Here is a 19,218-nt window from a genome sequence, read left to right on the forward strand (position 1 = left end):
CTGTGTTAGGTAATATTTTTATGGGATTAGTTTTATATTTTGCTTTTATCATAAACAAATTCAAATGTGTATAAAAAAAAAAAAACAAAAATGCTTTCTCAAGAAAATAACTTTTTAACTTTCAACAATGAAAAGGTACAGTATAGCTTATCTAAAAGCAAGATAACTTTTTCCCAGATCTATTCATAGAAAGGTGACGGAAAGCAGGCATCACCCAGAAAATGACTTATGACTACACCCTAAGAAATTCAAAAACATTGTAGCGCTCATAATCAAATAATAGTGTAAATTAAAAATATCACTGTACACCACTCACCATCTGGATAACAGTTAAAATATGTTCATGAACCGTTCTTCGAGCCCTACTTAGTATAAGGCCAAATGTTTTGATGCCTCGAGTGTTATAAAGTTTCTAACACCTTAACATGTTCAATACTAACATTCAGAAAGAGAAAAGTTAGATCATTTGAGAAACACTAACGTTCATTTATAACATTCTAAACAAAATGATCCGATTACCTTTGAATTCTGGCAGATTCTTAAAAAAATAGATTAAAAAGAGTATGAAGAGATTTAGCGTCAACAAAATATTAGGATTTTACAATGTTTTATTGTAAATTGTTTAATTCCTTAACATATTTCTGTGGAAACATTCAAGGTCAGTTACCAAATATCAGAAAATACTAGTAGAAAGATATGAATTTAGAAAATAAAGATAAACCTAATCATTATTCAAGTTCATATGATGCATACTGTTTCACAATGCAGAAACATGGCTTTTTAACAATTCGGGTTTGTTAGTTTTAGCAAAATCTTAGTTTGGAAAATTCTTCAAAACGATTTTCCCGGTGACTATCTACAATTGATAGTTACAAATTGTTCCCGTGATGTAAAATTACCGGTTTTTCCCGACTTTTCACAACTTTCCTAGTGGCCACCCTGAATAGTATATTGATAGCTTTGATTATAACCTAGTAGTGCTTGAATTCTTATTTAAAGAATTCCATCATATATTTTTTTCAATTTCATTTAAGTGTAATGAGACAAATTTAAAACGTTTTCTCATAAATGATGAGCCACCCTAACGAATACACCTACAAAACAAAGGACAAGCCATAGGCCTATTCACATGACGTCTCAAATCAGCTGATCGGGAAGCACTTTGACAGTTCTTCTATGAAAATGACAGGCCCGTGTTAGCACCGGTCCTCCACCGATGTAAACAAATGCATAGACGGACCTGTCACATGAAAAGGCCTATAAAGGCAAAATGATAAGCGTAAACATGAAACAAAAACAAAAAAAAGCTTGCTCACAGCGTCAAAACTGAAAACCTAACAACAACATCAAAGCGATAAAACTCGTAATTTTTCGTGTTTTTCACTATTAATTTTGTCTTGGAACTGTATATAAAGAGTGTAACTTATTTGGTTGTTTAACAAATTCGCCCAAAATGGACAGACAGTGCAGTGAACTAAAAAGTAAGTGAATCAGACAGTAGTAAACAAGGGGAATTCTATAGAAAGCTATAAATTAGCTTATGATTATTTAGGTATAATTCGATGGCATCTACCGAATGTACATCGGGTTTTTTCTCGCTAGAGTTCTGTATTTGGGTTATATTTTCATAATCGGAAGATTCTAAAATATGCCATCGGTGATTTTTTAATTTTTTCGACATTTTAGCTATTTTTCATACTAAAACCCATGAAAATCCCGTTTTCCGATGCATTTCAACCCATAGAAAATGTATGGAAACAAATTCACCGATAGAATATTTTAAAACCTTCCGATTATGAAAATAAGGATAGAATACTGATCTCTAGCGACAAAAAATCCGATGTATTGCGCATTTCTTTCACCACTGGAATATCGCAGAAGTTTTTACAAGTGCGGGAACGCTAATAAAAGAGCGCGATAGCATCAAATCGAGTCGGTGTCTTCAGCGGGGTTATTCATCGCAGTCCAAAGAATAAGTGCTCTGAAGACACCAACATGATTCTATGTAATCTCGCACTTTTATTCGCATTTTTGCACTTATGAAGCTGCACTTCGCAATCCAATAGTGAAAGAAATACACAATACATTCGATTTTTATCATCGTCTGCTTCAGGCATAGCGTGTACCGTAGAGGATGTGTGTCAGATCATAAGTACCTTCTGATATCTACTTAACAGGAATTGATAGCCAGTTACTATAGGATTGTTGTTTTAATTTTTTTGATGCCAAACATGTATTCCGGTAACACTAAAAAATTGCCAGGGGACCGTCTACTAAGGGTACGCCCACATTACTCGGCTCTTATTTTTCGAGATTCCATGAAATTTGTTCGTCGATTTTTTGGCTGTGCAGGACGATATTGGGTTTTTTTTGTGAAAAGTATGAAAACTTTGAGAATTCTTTAAGTTTCACTTAAGAAGACACTCAATTCTCTTCATTACTATGAATTTTTGTAAAAACTCCAAATATAGATGCTTCTAAATATATTGAAATATTCTAGGAGACATAGACAGAGCTAGTAGCGGTCATACAGCAACATAATAGTGACTTTAGTGAGCAAAATGATTAAAACAGTAACTCAAAAGCGACTTCAATACTAAAATTATTAGTCATACAAATGGCTTCAAATGAAAATACGTTTTATGCAGATATTAATCAACCTACATATTGAGTGAATTAGGAATGTCGAGAACAGCATTAAATTGAAATAAACAGTTATCCCTCCGGGATATGATAATATTGTGTATTAGAGATTTACCTTCTCATATTCTGTAAGACGAATATTAGCTTAGTATAGATTACTATTTTAAATTTAAGATTTCAGTCGGAAGAAAACTCGTAGCTTATCAAATACATGAACTCCGAAAAACAAACTCGTGCTAGAATCTTTAACGAAATTCCTGTTCTTGAGGAACTTACTGGTCAAAACCCATTGATGATTTTGAAGAAGAGGTACAAAACGAATTACTCAAAGCGTTTTAAATAAATCCGTTGAATGAATCGAGGAAAATTTTCGATTGTTGAACATTTTGCAAAAAAAATCTTAAATTCAAAAACAAGCCAAAAATAAAAACTCAGGCTAATTTTATGGCAGAATTTGAGTAAAATTGGACAGTAACTTCAGAACAATTGATTTTTGATGAACTCGAGACAAACACAGTTAAATATTGTGCATAAGTAATTAGACGTCCTTAAGGAATCTCTATTTGTTAGATGTATATTTGCTGCTGAATTTGTCTTTAGGGAATCGCAACTGATTTCACAAATGATTAATTATTATTGTCCAACAATGCTCAAGAATTTACTATAGAAACGTATTTTTTTTCTGACACTCTTTTTGTTGTTATTCTACCTAACAGTATCTGACTTGTCTTCAGGAAGAGTTTTAATGAGGGTCTTTTAGAAGGCAGGTTAATATTCTTTCTATAGCCGCAGATTACTGCAGAAACCTTATAATTTATTCAGCAAGTCCTGTCAGATATTCGTCCGGGTTTCCACCAAAATTTGTTCAAATATTACGGCCGGTAATTTCAGCACAAAGTTGCTTTCAAAGTTTTGTTAGAATCTTCTCCAAAGCACCCGCCAGTTTTTTGTTACATTTTCTATTGTAAATGACTACGAAAAGTTCACCTGAACCTAGAAAGTTAGCCAGAAATTAGACCCCAATCTTTCTTGACACTTTGATTTAAAAAAAAAACACTACCTATATTTGTCTTTACGATAAAAAAATCTTTCTATTTGTGTTTGAAAAGCTAATTCACCCTTAAATTTCATTATCAACAAATCAAGAAAATAGTGACTTTAGTGACCATTTTTCTGAAAAAAAAAAAGACTAGTGAATTTTTGCTGAAAATAATGAAGTTTTAGTGAACAGGTCGAAAAAAGTGACCAAGACACTAAAATGTGACTCGTTGCCAGGTCACCTCAGTGGGCATTGTGGAATACACGAAGAAGTCCAGAAAATTTCTTAAATTTGTTCCTCATCGGATATTTCCACAAGTTTTTATCAGTGATATATTCCCTTAAAGACCGGAAAACTTCGATCATCATAGTATTTCAAGTCTCGGAATTAAGTATTTTCCTAGAAATAGCCCAGAAATTCGTCCAGGAACTTTTTCAAAGATTTGTCCAGGAGATTGGGTCTATCATAACATTATCCTTTTTCGATTTTCCATAAAAAATGAACAACTTTGGATGATTGGATCTCAGTTATTTATGGATCGATTTGAATGGAATTTTCACAGCACGTCAGACATACGTTTATTCAGTATTCGACAGACATAACTTAGGGCCCAGATAGCCGTAGCGGTAAACGCGCAGCTATGCTGCATGACCATGCTGAGGGTCGTGGGTTCGAATCCCGCTAATCGAGGATCTTTTCGTAAAGGAAATTTTCTCGATTATCAGGGCATAGAGTATCTTCGTACCTGCCACACGATATACACATGCAAAAATGGTCAATCGGCAGAGAAAGCTCTCAGTTAATAACTGTGGAAGTGCTCACAAGAACATTAATCTGAGAAGCAGGCTTTGTCCCAGTTGGGACGTAATGCCAGAAAAAAGAATAGAAAGAAGAACTTAAATTATTACATATAGTCAGTAAATCAAATTGTCATTAAAACAGACGAAAAACAAACAACAAATCAGGCTCGCTCACAACCGTTTGTCCTAACTTTTGCGGATAAGGATACAAACAGAAGCAATAGTGTCATGACAATCGAAGGGATCAACATTGTTGCAACTTTTTCAACTCGCGATTAATCAGTTATTTTGAATACAAAACCAAATTTGGTTTGAGTATCTGTTAGATAATGTGTCAATGTTCACTAACACGGAGAAAGTTCTCGAAAATCGCATTGCGAAGCCCAGAAAATTGCTGTGTAGGTGATGATCGATCATTGTCATATTCTGTTCAAGTGGTGATAAACTGATGTTGCAGAATGAAATTGTTGCAACAAGAACAGGAGATGACAATGTCTTTGTTGTTGCGTGTTGGGTGACAATTGATTCACTGCACATAGTTTTGAGCGATTTTTCCAACCCCGAACTCAAAAAGTTTAAGGAATAGTTTTATCGTATCTCCAGCAAAGTTGTATATTTAGGCAAGATGAACAAGTTTTTCTGAAGACAATTTCTGAGTAAAGATTTCCTATTTTCAGATAAATAGTTTATAATTTTTGTCCAAAAAATCAATTTAGTCAAACCGTTATTACTTGAACTCGTGATTGAAAAAATAATCGTTCAAAAACATATATTAAAATTTAAGTTTTGTCTGATGTGTTGTGATGAAATTTTTAAACCGCTTTATAAATAACTGAGTTGATCATTTTGAATGGAAAATCGAAAAAATTACAAATGTTTTGGACTATGGCTTATGGAAATCGATTGGACTAACAGCAGAGTACTCTCGTACCTGCTCGGTGTGAGAGCAAAAGAGTAGAAGAGTGTGAAAATAGATGTAAATATAGATTAGTTAAAAATAGATCTGTATCGGTAAAGAAGATACAGATGAACTGATTCCTGCATAGTAGTGGCCACGAGCACAGAGTGCCTTTAAAATAAACATAAGAAAAAAAATCTAAAAAATCTTTTAAAACTTTCTTAAGAGTCAAGGTGTTATTTCAGAGATCATTGTTAATTGAGAGTGACTTTAAAACTTCCACTAGTTTTATATGAGGTTACTCCGGGGTTTTCTTAAGCAGTGTCTCGCGGATTTATATTTCAGAAAAAGCCTTGGCATTTCCCTGAAGACATTGCTAGAAAAAAAAAACTTTCAAGGCTCGCTTAAGAAAATCTCAAAGTATTAGAGGAGGAATTTCTACAGAAACCTTAGCAAAAATTTCTTGAGTAATTGCTGAAGGTATGTTTAGAGAAATTTCAAATTGTAATTGTAATTGTAATTGCTCAATCCACACCCTGGCAGACAATTATCCGCCAATCTAGACACGGGCTGGGTGAGGACCTACCAAGCCTCCCCCGTTAACATGTCCTATACCGTTTAGCACACCGGGTTCTTCCACAAGCAGGCGCCGGAATTAAAGCGGTCCCACAAGTTTCAGATACATTAAATAGATATAGTCCCTCTGGCATTAAACCGAATAGCGCCCTCCACCTCATCACCAGCACTGCCCATCCCGCACACCAAACAAAATGCCGGAAGTGGCGTGCCGTGTAGCACATCAGATGTTCTACAGAGCACACCACCTCCGACACCATGCTCAACGTACAGCAAAGACAGCGCTAATAAAAGCGGAATGCGCCATTCGATTCAGTACCAGAGGGACTATAAATGTAACGAAGAGGAAATGAAAAGATAGTAGAAATGGTTTGGTTGTTGGATTGCTGAAACGAGAAGAAAGAAATAAAGTTATTACGTTGAAACGTGGTTTTTATAGTTGAATAAATGGATCGATAGTTTCTCATCTGTTTTTTTTCCGTATCGTAGTTCCGTCGATTCTATCCACCTCGAGTTTTGTCGACTCCGCTCGGGCAATAAGGACCGCGATGAAATGAAAAATATAAAAATATGAGCATTAGTGTTTATCTATTATTTAATGTGGTTCTCGTTTGCTTTCTAATACCTAAGTAACATGTGAACTTTGCCTCTATCAGAAAATTCTAATAAATCATAATTTATTCTCCTACACTTTCCCTAACACTAAGTATTCCTATTTAATAAGACAAGTGCAAAAGCACAAATAAAAGTGTGGGACCGCATCAAATCATGTGGATGCCCTCAGAGCACTGATTCTTCGATTTATCTCATATAAATCCGCTGAAAACACCGACCCAACTCGACGCGATCGCGCACCTCTACCGGCACCTCCGCACATGTAAAAACTTCTGCGATAATCCTGTGGTGTGAAAGAAATGCGCAATATTATTTTGATTTCAATCTTAACTTCATGATCCGTAGGCTCTACGCATGTGATTGTTCATTATTTAGGATAAATATACCTGTTTATACCAGTACATCAGAAAAAAAAAGAAAAACGACTACGATTATCTTGCAGCGTAAAGTTAAAGTGATCAAATATTCATCCTCTCTTCGACCCTGCACTATAATAACCTCCTAATATAACGCAGAGCTAAAGATTCTTTCTTGCGTTACACAATCTGAACAAAAAACCGTTTTCAAATACTTCCCATAATTTATGCGAGGCAAAACAGATTCCACTTTCTACGTAATGTAACCCAGCATAAACAGCTCCCCAAATCTCCAGACCTGCGCCCTCCAAGATCCAAGGTGCTGCTGCCTTACGTTGAAAACTTCTTTCCTCAAAGTCTGTCTATCAATTCCGAACTCTATTGCATACAACAATACCAATCAGATTCTATTCCTGACAAGACACAGAGCCACAACCTCAATGTGATGGATTTACCCACAACCTTGTCATAACCCCTCTTACGTTTCGCTATCCTCGAAAGTCACCCATATTGATGCTTGGCAAAAAATATCAGTTTTAAATCCACAAATCCCAAATTACACCACATTACGTTGGTCCGTTTGGTGTCGCCGGTGGATACCTGTTCTGACATTCGTTTCTTTCAAACACCACTTCAAGCCTGTCCCCCCACTTCATGAATACAAATGTTGACGAAACACGATAATCTGAAGGTCGTGACCAGAACGGAGGTAGTATTTATCACTAGGGACCAACCACCACCAATTTCAAATTGAAATCTTACTCAAATCTTACTTTTTACTCAAAGACAGTTTTATAGGAAATCCCTAGAATTGTTGGCATTGGCATTTCTGGAGACGATGCTGATTGAATTTTAGAAGATGTTTTGACTGAAAACCATGCAGGATGTCCCACAAAATCACAAAATCTTAGAGGAGTTAGGATTTTTTGGAGGTGGTTCCAGGTTGGCATCCAAACTCCTTTAGAAATTTCCGGAGTAATATATGAACATTTTACCTGTTTAAATTTCAGATGAAATGTCTGTTCTAATGAGAAGAAGAATCAAACTCTTATCTTCTGGCTCCTATTGGGTTTTGTTTTGTTTCCTTGGTTCTGGTTCGCTCTTTTTCGCCTTTCTTAGTCTTGTGGTAACGACTACCATGAAAATGGGGGGATTAGAAGCAAAAGAGTGTCAGTGAAAAAAAAACTAGTTTTTATATACTTGTTTTTAATTATGAATCGTGGTTTACGGCTAACCAGCCGAGTGGAAGTTTAACAACTACCGAAAGCTAAACATTACATATATTCTGCAATTGGATTAAATGGACAAATTGATGTGAAGTTTTGCGAAAAAGTTACGCGTCTTCTCAGTGAGAATCGAATTCACGACTCCCTGATCTCTGGTTAGGGCGCGTTACCACTACGCCATGAGAGGACCCATGAACGCAGAAGTTAACCTGAATTCGATTTCAGCTCAACAATCACGTGGTCCTCTTTCGCAAAGTGCACCTCTTTCGGAAAAATTAGATGCCCATCCAAACACAACGCTTTCTATATATATCCAATACCTAGCCCGAGAGCGCATTGTTTTTTATGTATGGAAATAGCACACTACACTAGACAGCAACTGCGTTGGCTGAGGTTTCTGTTGTGTGGGCTTCCAATGGGTCGCGACGTTCTCAAACGACCGGTTACGGAACATGAGTCCGTTGCTCGATAAATACTTGTTTTAAATTATGAATCGTGGTTTACGGCTAACCAGCCGAGTGGAAGTTTATTGATGTGAAGTTTTGCGAAAAAGTTACACGTCTCCTCAGTGAGAATCAGGGGAGTCGTGAGTTCGATTTTCACTGAGAAGACGTGTAACTTTTTCGCAAAACTTCACATCAATTTGTCCATTTAATCCAATTGCAGAATATATGTAATGTTTACTGCCCCTCTTTGCACAACAGTCCCATGTTGGAAAATGGCAAACTGAGAAAATGACGATTTAAATGTACAAACAACTTTGCTTCATCTCGTGTCTCCACTTGAATTAAAATGTGTTATATTTTTAAATAATCACTGTTTGTTGAGTGCACAAACTACCCTAGGATTTTTTTATTGAATAAAACTGGAACTCTGTTTAAAAATGTACAAATAGTAAAGTGAGACTGACATGCGAAGATATACAATATAATATGCCAATATAATTGCATATCAGTCCCATTGTGATCATCGTCTTGTTTGACAGCTACTGTTTGGCTACCGGTTGCTTAGTTCGCTGTTCGCTGTTTTCAGGCTGTGAAATTCAGTAATTATACAATGTCCGCGTTAAAATTATTACAAGTATACGGAAGTAAAAGTGAGGGTTAATCCTCCGATGAAGAATTCATCGGATTTGGTGATAGTGATGACCAATTTCCGGCCAATAATTCAAAACACACCGCAATGTGGAATGCGCTTTCCGCTATCAACCTGAGACATCCGGAAAATCATCCATCGGATAGCGCGGAGATGGAATCCGGGACAGAACGTGACGATCTATCAGGCAGCGATGAGGAAGATCAGGGATCCGATGGAAGCTTTTTTCAATTAGAAAAAAGGAAGCGGAAACAAACAAAACGGCAAAAATTAAAAGAAAAGCGCACAAAACGGCGACGGCTCAGCCACAAGTTGCGCATTGTAAAATGCGGATGCAAGAAAAAGTGTGACCAGATTTTTTCCATAGACGAACGCGTAAATATCCACAGCCGTATCTGGAAGCTAGAACCCAATGAGCAATGCAATTACATTCGGGAAAATGTGCACCGCAGCTCAGTGCAAACCAGACGCACGAACCGGACCGTAGCAAATCATCCTAAGAAAAACTTTTCATACACTTTCAACCTCAGTTTGATAAATGGTGAAAAATTGAAAGTCTGTCGAAAGTTTTTTTTTGGCTGTCATTGGATACGGAGAAAACTGCGGGTAAGTTCAATTTAAATGGCATATTTTAAAACGAATAATTATTCTCTTGTTTATCTTTTAGAAACATCATTTATCGATGCCTGGAACATGATTTCGATGGAAACCCAAATCCGACCAAACGAGGGAAATACGAGAGAAGCAAAGCAAAACGTGAAGCCGTTAAGACCCACATTTTGTCTTACAATCCGTCTGTCTCGCATTATAGTCGGGAACACGCGCCGCCGCATAGATTCTACCTTCCATCCGATTTGACGGAGGCTTCAATGCATCAAGCATACCAAGATTCAGCCAGTCCCGCATTACGAGTCAGCTACCAGTTTTATTGCAGTATGATCTCGAAGATGAACATTTCACTTGTAAAACTCGGTCATGAACAATGCGAGGTTTGTGTTACTGCAACGCTACACCAAAACTCATCAGGGCACAAGGAAGAGGATCGTTTCGTTACAGTGTGTTCTACTTGTAAGTCGCATGTAGAACATTCCCGGTTGAATAATCTTTCTCGAGCTGATTACCAAAATGATGGGGATCAAATCCGGGCAAAAGAAATAGTGTTTTCAGTGGACCTGCAAAAGGTAAATTTCTTTGAATAATTGTCTATAAATAAATTACATCAAACTATTCGGTTCTTCATCGTTTTACAGGTTATCCAGCTACCACGTCTTGAAGGCTTAAAATCAATTGTGTTCACTCAACGTGTGTTAGCCTTTAATGAGACTTTCGCACCTGTTGGTGAATATGCTAAAACATATCCGGTCGTTGCATGTGTATGGAACGAATCAACTTCAGGGAGATCTGCGGGCGATATTGCGAGCTGTTTCGGCAAAGTTGTATTGTGGTGCCAAGAATTCGAAAAAATCACTTTCTGGCTGGACAACTGTTCCAGTCAGAATAAGAACTGGAACTTATTCCTCTATTTGACGTTGTTGTTGAATTCCGAAAAAGTAAAATCAAACGAAATAATCCTCAAATATTTCGAATCCGGCCATACCTTTATGGCAGCTGACAGCTTTCACGCTGCCGTAGAAAAAGGTATGCGCCATGGATCGCCAGCCTCGACGTTTCCAGAATTCAAAGACGTAGTCCAGAAAGCGAAGAAGAATGTTGTTGCGATGGACATGGCAGCTACTGATTTCTTCGAGTTGAGAATGACGGTGTCTCAATACCCATTGAACCAGTGTAAGCCTCGAGCGTATATTGAAAATATAAGGAAGATCAAATTAAAAAAAGGCAGCTACGAGATGAGCTACAGTGGCTCATTGGATGATGATGTCGAGTCGACATCTGGCTGTATTTTTTCCAAGAAGCAGATGAAGACGGTAACCGATGATAGTTTTGAGTTGGAAAGCATTCTATCGCGTCGAAAAGTTCCTGTTGGAATATGCCCCACCCGCAAGCAAGCGCTTCTCAGGGTAATTTTACCAGTCATCGAAGAACACCAAAAGAAGTTTTGGATCGATATTCCAGAACGCCAGGAAACATAAATCGAAGCATAAAAATTCTTCGAAGCAGACGGGAAGTGATTAATCTTTAATTATTTTTTGTTTCATATTATCGAACATGCTGTTATTAGAATTAAAAATAAACACTCATGAATTTCAAAAATATATCTGAAACAACGCATTGTCGCATTATCTTATTATCGTAATTATATGGCATTTGAAAAAAAAAATATCCCGTATCATTTCGTTTATATTCGGTGAATCACTAACAATGTGACTGTTATGCGATTATTTGCAATATGGGACAACACCATTGGGGTTTGTTTTTGTACAAGTCAGGAACAAAGACTACTATTTTATCATTTTTTCTTGAGCGTCTAACGATGTTAAGTTGATTTATGCAAAAAACGCAAATTGGTTAAAAGTCAACATGGGACTGTTATGCGAATATGGGCAGTTTAGCTTTCGGTAGTTGTTAGTTTTTATATATTTTTTTGCAGTTCACTGCAATTTTTATTCTATACAAATAGTAAAAATAATTAAAAAAAAAACAAGTCAGTCTTCTAAGAAATATGCGTTTTCTGTTAGGCGGGAAAATATCGTTATAACGCTTGGAAACAGTAGAAATTCAACTCAAAACCGATCAAAACGTCACTTACGCTCCTTTGCGTTGCGCTAAGCTAAGCTACGCTCCTTGCGCTAAGCTTAGCTAAAATACTTAATTCAGAAAATGTCATGAAATGATCATCGAAGTCTAGAGAGCACCACCACATTTCCATGGAGCAGTCTCTTTCCCACGTCTTGTCCTGTTATTAAATAAATCATACAATTATCCATACTTATGTAAGATCATTTTTTACGATCTTTATGCAGTCAAACAAGAAACACCTGATGAGACCGACTATAATTATGGTATTGGAGAAATACCCAGTGCAGAGCCAAGAAATGCACACTTCGAATGCGATCCATCATCGAACAGTGCAGCAATTACAGATTTCAAACAAATTAAAAAAGAAGATGATCTCATTTTGGATTCCCGCGAAAAGAATGATCTGAATATGAAAAACGCATTAACAAATGAAAGACTGAAAAGTGAACCGCTCGAGCCCAATATTGAACCGGGATATCAATCCAACTACATTAAGCAAGAACCGGAGCTCATGCTTGAATCGGATGAGTTGCCACCCGATCAGGAATCGTCAAGCGAAACCTCCGCCACTAAACCACCACAAAAGAAACGCACGGCCACCATATACCGACAGCTAATCGATCCAAACAAGTGCTACCTTTGCGATCTAATCTTCGACAATCCCGAAAGCCGCGAAATGCATCTAGCTGTGCACATGGATATGCTGCCCTATGAGTGCGAGGTATGCACCAGCGAAAGTGGAGCTCCGGTGAAGATCACTTCTTCGCTGGTTCAACTCCATCGCCACGTCCAAATGCATACGAACAAACTCAAATGCCCAAAGTGTCCATCGCGATTCAACAAGAAAAGATCGTTGACCGAGCACGTTTTGACGAAACATAGCAAAGATGCTGGAGATAAGGAGGCTTGCCCGATCTGTGGGGTAAAGATGATCAGAAGATACCTAATGAGACACATGCGAGGACACGAATCGCTGGAGGAAGGTCGGTACACTTGTTCCTTCTGTGGGAGGAAGTGTAAAAGCAGACCTTGCCTGATTTCGCATGAACGATGCCACACCAACGAGCATCCATACAAGTGCAAGTATTGTTCGAAAACCTTCAAAACCCAGAGCCCTCTGATAGGTCACGAGCGAATTCATACCGGTGAGAAACCGTACAGTTGCCAGATTTGCGGCAGCAGCTATCGATGGTTGAGTTCCTTGAAAGTTCACTCCGAAGCGGCTCATGGAACGACCTTGGAAACCCCTTCGCAACCGCCAGAGTACAAATGCGAAATGGAGGGATGCGATTTCAGAACCAACAAGCGGACTCAGCTCACCAAGCATAGAGCGAAGCACCGAATGGAGTATCAGTGTACGTTTTGCTCGAAACGTTTCCCAGATGGAAACCAACTGAAGATGCACGAGGGTATCCACCAGGAGAGGAACTTCCATTGCGAACAGTGCTCGAAGAGTTTTCGCACAAAGGTAAGTTTTCATAGCTTGCAAGTCTAGTGAAATAAATTGCATTCACAATGAGACATTGAACCATTTCAGAGATACTTGACCAAACACATGGTGCTGCACGGTACAAATCGACAGTTTGTGTGCAGAACATGCGACAAATCATACTTTACAAAACAATATCTTAGAAAACACCTCATGAAGCATGTCGAGTAAGATTATTGATATGCAATCCTAGTTGGGAAGCTTGCCATTATAATTTTTTTTCGTTTCAGATGTCAAAGCAAGGATCAAATGGACGTTATCATTGGCAAAAAGACCGCAGTGAATCCAACGACATCAAGGGCGAAACGTAATCAGTGAAATAAATTGTTTTCAAACATCACGCATCTCTATGATTCTTCAAAATGCCAAGCTTGAAACAACACTATTTTGCAAGGTAATAGTGGTAATACGATTTGTACGTAACCAATGTGCAGTTTTCCTTCTAAAAAGTGATTCATACTTGATTCATAACTGTGGGGCGACTGTTCTTCAGGGTTTTGTTCGGCGTAAATCGACAATATTTACCTGTTTCATCATATCAAACTTTTATTCCCTTCATGGCCACGTTCCGGAATTTGGCCTTCAGTGAAACCTTCTTTTTGTATGCCTTAATCTCCTTCTTGGTCGGCGGCTTGGTTTTCTTTTTGTCCAAGTAGGGATCCCGTTCTACGACTTTCGGTTGCACTTTCGGAACCAGTGTGACCTCTTTCGCTTCCGGTTTGGCTCGGTTCTTCTTTCGCATTTTCCTGATCTCGGCATTCTTCTTCTCCAGCAGCAGTATTTTCTGGTGGGATTTTTTCTTGCCACTTTCCGACAGCTGTACCCGTATCTGGCGACCGTCTAGGAAGGATCCATGGAGTAGAAACGCTTTCTAAAATGAGAACTAATTAGAACACTTCTAATGTAACACATCAAATTCCGTTCTCACCTGAAACCCTTCCGCGTCGAGCATCTCGACAAACGCAAATCCGGACGCTCGCTTCTTGGGTATCCGGACACCCTTCACCCGACCGGCCTTCCTGAAATGCTCTTCGATTTCTTCCTTGGAAGTGGAAAAATTTACATTCGATACGTTCAACACCAATCGTTTGTTGTTTTTGATGGTCTGCAGGATCTCCGCAATCTGGGCCTTGGTCAGGGTCGGCAAATTAACATCCTCATCATCATCTTCTTCCTCCTCGCTGGATTCATCTTCCGAGACGTCCTGAGCGGCCGTTCCTCGTTTCACCACATCTTTGCGAACTTGTTTGGGAAGCGGGAATTCTTCGGCTACGGTTTTCGGCGCTCTGGTTAGCGTCATGTGACGGTCCACTTCGTAGTCGGATCCGCTGTCATCGTCGGCTTGCTGCTGTTGCGGTTTCGGTTCCGGAACGGTTGCTTTGCGTTTTATTTTGGCCATTTTTTGAGCAGGACGAAACTTTCCAACCCGCGAAACGTGCTCGAGGCGAATTTTGAATGGAGTGGACGGAAAATGGCAAGCAAAACAAAAGATGAAAAAACTGACAGCATTTTCCGATCATGGGGATCACATGGCGCTCAGACGAGCTGCCAGATAAAAACAAAAATATAAGCCATTTTACGAGACGTTTCGAATCATATGGTTTCCGCTTGTTTACCAGCTTTGAAAGTTTCTGGCGGGCCGATTTATTTACGTTTCTTCTAGCGCTACATTTGGAAGGAGCTTATTCAACAATGGCGCTGGTGGCAGTGTAACAAAGTTTTTAATTTTCGCATGTAAAATTGAAATCAGCAGGCAGAGAAGATATTTTTCATTTACAGGTAATATAATACATGTAAACCGAGTAGAACCATGCGCTGAAAGAGACGCGGACGTCATCGCCAACAAAAATGTGACCAGCGCCATTCAGATATCAGGCTAGTTTTTTGAACAACAACAATGAGCGGCCCGCCAGAAAACGTCATTCGAACGTCTCGTAAAATGGCTTATTACGCGTTGCAAGAAAAATTATCGAGAGGGATTCGCGATAAGGGCCTATCTGACAAATCAATAACAATGAGAAAATAACCATTGAAATTTTCATGTGCAATTTTTAATCCCAATTGGAGAAAATATGCTCCAACTTTAACTATTTCACTTTAATACACATTTCATAAACCTAGATTCAAAATCCTCATCAATACCACACACGTCTCCTTCAATTTTCCTAGCTATTTCGTAATAAAAAAATATTATAAGGTTTCGCCTTAAACGCACTCAAGAATGCCAGTATCGCCCAATGTTATGAGCCTGTAATCGATACTATTTTCAGTGTCGCCTATTACTTTTGCGCCGTGTTTTCATTCTGGTTTCAATTAAGCCCGCCATGTACGCCTTGTTTATTTTTTGTTTGCAGTGTCGCCGTTTACTCTCGCCGTGTTTTGATTTCGATTTCAGATGCGCCCATCACTTTGATAAACAAAAACACAGGCGTAATGCATGGGGCGATCATCGGTATCCAGCGCGTCTTCAACAGGATTGCCCTACTATTTGACTTCCACCTCACCCGTGAATCGCTTCGTCGAAGATTTTCGGAGTTTTTTGCTGGTAGAAGCGGATAACGACAACGATTATATGTTAAATGTTTTTTTTTCAATTGCCTGACAAAGTTTATGATTATGTTTGAGACTGTGACCAAGATTATGTTCGTGATTGAGTTTTTTTTTTAATTTGTATTGCTGTCCTTAGTTTTAACAATATCATTGGGGCTACGAAGCCTGTTGATAAATTTAATAAATAAATAAAGTTTAATAAATCAATACAGCGTGTAGTTTTGTATGAGATGAAGTTTCGTCTTCTACAAATTTGCGTTTTTTGAATAGTTAAATTATCGAAAGTGCAGTGAATAGACAGTCAAGCTACAATTTCACCACTATAGTTTCTTAAATAGGGTCCTAAAGCCCTGTCCCAATTTCAGTGCCAAACGCTTATGTTTAGGACAAAAACACATGTTTACTCAATTTTTTGATGTTTTTCGTTTGTTTAAGTACTATTTTTTTGTTTTGATTTTGTCACACCCCTTGGCTTAAACTCAAATTTTGGGTGTATTTTGTTTTCCGTGTCCCTTCAGAAATGTCAGATAGGAGCAACCCCAGTGTTAAAACTAAAACCCCTGTGGTGTTTTTGTCGACTAAGCGAACGTCAAACATGATCTCAAGTGTCAAGGTTCATTTATGGATCCAATTTTGAAATTAAAGTTAAAATATTGCGGCACTTATATTAAATCCACATCCAGCGGCGGCGGTAACGCGCAGAAGATAGGCGCGCAATTCAAACGCAACGTCAAAATTCAAGTAGGCTTGGATTTTTTCGTTCTTCAAGGACGCAAATGTTTCAAATTTGCTAAATCTGAAACATTTGATGATTTTCATTATCACTGCGACGGTATATCGACATTTTCAGATAATTGCATTACGTGGATTTATCGTGCAGAGCACAATATGATATAGCCGTTATTTGAGCGGGAAAAATTACTAAAGTAGTTGCAGTAACATATCTGTTTTCACATGAACATTGCCTGAAAAATAATAGAGCGCTGCATATGACGAGCCTAACCTCACTTATTTGACAGCTGCTGGTCCTGTTGTTTACGTTTCGGACTTAGTCGTTTTTTTCCATCATTTTTTCATCTTCGCATTTCTATCACCAGCATGCTGATGGTGACGATTTTCCACGGTAGGAAGATAGAATAATACGACCCGTGGGTATCTGCAGTGGATTTGACCTCTCCTTGCAGCAAACTTTCACGAAATTAAGAATGATTCTAAAAAAGTACTAAGTCCAAACTGTAAACAACAGGACCAGTACCTGTCAAAATTGATGCGTGACGTCACAGTGCAGTGGAGAATAGGCCAAGGAGATCCTGGTAGTTAAAATCTCCTAAGATTAATGCACCATTACGCCCTTCAGCTAAATTTGCATAATGTACACTGGTCCCACAGTTATGAATCATTTAAGGCTCTGCTTGAATTTGAAAAATTATACAGAGCAAACTAAACAATATTTTGTTTATGAAATCAATGCCGAATGGTAAAGTGGGATATATACCTGTATTTAATTAAAGTTAATAAAAACATTTAAAATTTTCACTTATTTGAACATTGTCTTAAACCACAATTTATGAATCGGCAAAAAAGTTGTCCACAAATATGAATCAATGTGAACACGATTTATGAATCAGTTGTTTACTTTCAATTATTTTGCAATTAAATGCTATATAGTTCATATGTTTATTAGAACACTGTCTCGGACAACGTTAATTAAATCCGGGGGTGAACCGGAACCAAGTATTTCAAGAATCTACACGACATTGCTTAATTTTTAATTTTGGTACTGAGCGGGCCTAGTGAACATTGAATTTGTGGATTTGTATGCTTCTGGAGCATGTTTATTTGGAGGATGATAGCAGGTAGTGTAATCAGACAATCGTTAGATCTAGATGGCAGAACTCGTAAATGCTTGACTTTTCGACTGCCTTTACTGCACTGATAAAAATCCACACGTTCGATCTGTGTGCTTAAAATTATAAATCGATTCATGAACGTCCATTGCAGTGATTTTCTTGCAAAATTCGTGTGTTACACATTAAATTCCTTTGTTTTGCTTCATGGATTGATAACAGGGATTCCATAATTTTTTCCACATAAATTCCTGAAGCTTTCCCTTCAGATTCGTATGCGTCAACCTATGGACGCATAGATCATCACCCAACACGGATTCAGTGTGTTTTGTTTATGGTTAGCTTGTGTCATGATCATCATGTTCCAGATGGTCAATTATTCAATTTGCGCAATGCTTTTGTTATGATGAAATCGTCGAGTTTTGCTATTGCTTTCCATGTTCAAAACTTCTAAATTGTTTGTGATCAACCTATATTGAACTGAACTGCGGTTGGACCTCGTGTCGAACGACAGACATCATCATGCTTCCAATGATAAGAAGCAAATTTTGATGCTGGAAATGTTAGATGACGATTTGTGAATTCGATTTTTCTTTCACTAGAGAAGTTGCCCGATATAAGAGGATTCTACCTTTTTATAAAAACATAATCCTGGGCTTCTCAAATTATGGATTTGCAGCGCCCCGCTTATTGCTGACTCACTTGTACGAAAAAAAAGATCAAGTGAGCTTGCGACAAGCAGAGGAGCCTTGAATCCATATTCTGGGGAGCAAGAGTTCTTCGCCATATTTCATCTTTCAGTTTCATGTTCTGTCGCACATGGCTATCTAAAGCTACTACATTTCGAATCCAATAAGCAATTCAGTAGGTTTTCATGATTTAATAATTAGACATTTTTCAATTCATTTCACATGACAACTTAATGTTAATACACACCCGCATAGATAAGAACCATTAATCTACTGTTTCCCGTATTATCCATAACCATTTCCGACAGTATTTGAATAATTCCGTAAAGCATGCAAAATAACAATAAGTCTACCTTACCACAAACAGCTTTGACAGTTTGGGTAATGGTTTTTGGACAAATAACAATGTGGGGAATAGGCGGTTAAGTTATGTAACCATTCAAAAACGCCGATTTCCCTGAACAATTTTTTTTACTTACAGTTTACCAATTTGTCGATATACTGTCCATTTTTTCCAATTCCAATGTAATGCAAACAGTTACCGAATAGTAAAACTATAAAACTGGAGTAGAATCAAAAAGCGTATGTGTTATTATTATTTTATGGTGCATTACGGTATTTTCATCCCATGCTGTACTGTTCTGTTTTGCTTATACTATAAGAGATTAGTTGAGGCGGAATTCAATAAAACAACTAAA

General features: G+C 37.9%; 2 protein-coding genes across 2 annotated transcripts; one reads left to right on the forward strand and one right to left on the reverse strand.

Annotated features, from left to right (window-relative positions):
* Positions 1–1,284: 1,284 nt before the first annotated feature.
* LOC110677040 (zinc finger protein 14-like) lies at positions 1,285–13,774 on the forward strand. Its single transcript, XM_021847548.1, has 4 exons — positions 1,285–1,481; positions 12,170–13,413; positions 13,483–13,601; positions 13,665–13,774. The coding sequence occupies exons 1-4, from the start codon at positions 1,454–1,456 to the stop codon at positions 13,750–13,752; spliced, it is 1,479 nt and encodes a 492-aa protein (XP_021703240.1). The 5' UTR covers positions 1,285–1,453; the 3' UTR covers positions 13,753–13,774.
* Positions 13,775–13,960: 186 nt separating this feature from the next.
* LOC5573119 (nucleolin 1) lies at positions 13,961–14,925 on the reverse strand. Its single transcript, XM_001660685.2, has 2 exons — positions 14,363–14,925; positions 13,961–14,305 (listed from the first exon to the last, which is right to left on the reverse strand). The coding sequence occupies exons 1-2, from the start codon at positions 14,831–14,833 to the stop codon at positions 13,973–13,975; spliced, it is 804 nt and encodes a 267-aa protein (XP_001660735.2). The 5' UTR covers positions 14,834–14,925; the 3' UTR covers positions 13,961–13,972.
* Between the last annotated feature and the right edge of the window lie 4,293 nt (positions 14,926–19,218).

The sequence above is a fragment of the Aedes aegypti genome, chromosome 2 (assembly GCF_002204515.2).
Source record: "Aedes aegypti strain LVP_AGWG chromosome 2, AaegL5.0 Primary Assembly, whole genome shotgun sequence".
NCBI classification, from domain to species: Eukaryota; Metazoa; Arthropoda; class Insecta; order Diptera; family Culicidae; genus Aedes; species Aedes aegypti.

What these genes read in the sequence shown, in the direction of transcription:
- LOC110677040 (XM_021847548.1), top strand. Translation starts at nt 1,454, where the DNA reads ATGGACAGACAGTGCAGTGAACTAAAAA. An exon ending in CGAAGAGTTTTCGCACAAAG is followed by an intron (nt 13,414 to 13,482) that starts GTAAGTTTTCAT and finishes GAACCATTTCAG; the next exon opens with AGATACTTGACCAAACACAT. An exon ending in CACCTCATGAAGCATGTCGA is followed by an intron (nt 13,602 to 13,664) that starts GTAAGATTATTG and finishes TTTTCGTTTCAG; the next exon opens with ATGTCAAAGCAAGGATCAAA.
- LOC5573119 (XM_001660685.2), bottom strand. Translation starts at nt 14,833, where the DNA reads ATGGCCAAAATAAAACGCAAAGCAACCGTTCCGGAACCGAAACCGCAA. An exon ending in TCGACGCGGAAGGGTTTCAG is followed by an intron (nt 14,306 to 14,362) that starts GTGAGAACGGAA and finishes TTCTCATTTTAG; the next exon opens with AAAGCGTTTCTACTCCATGG.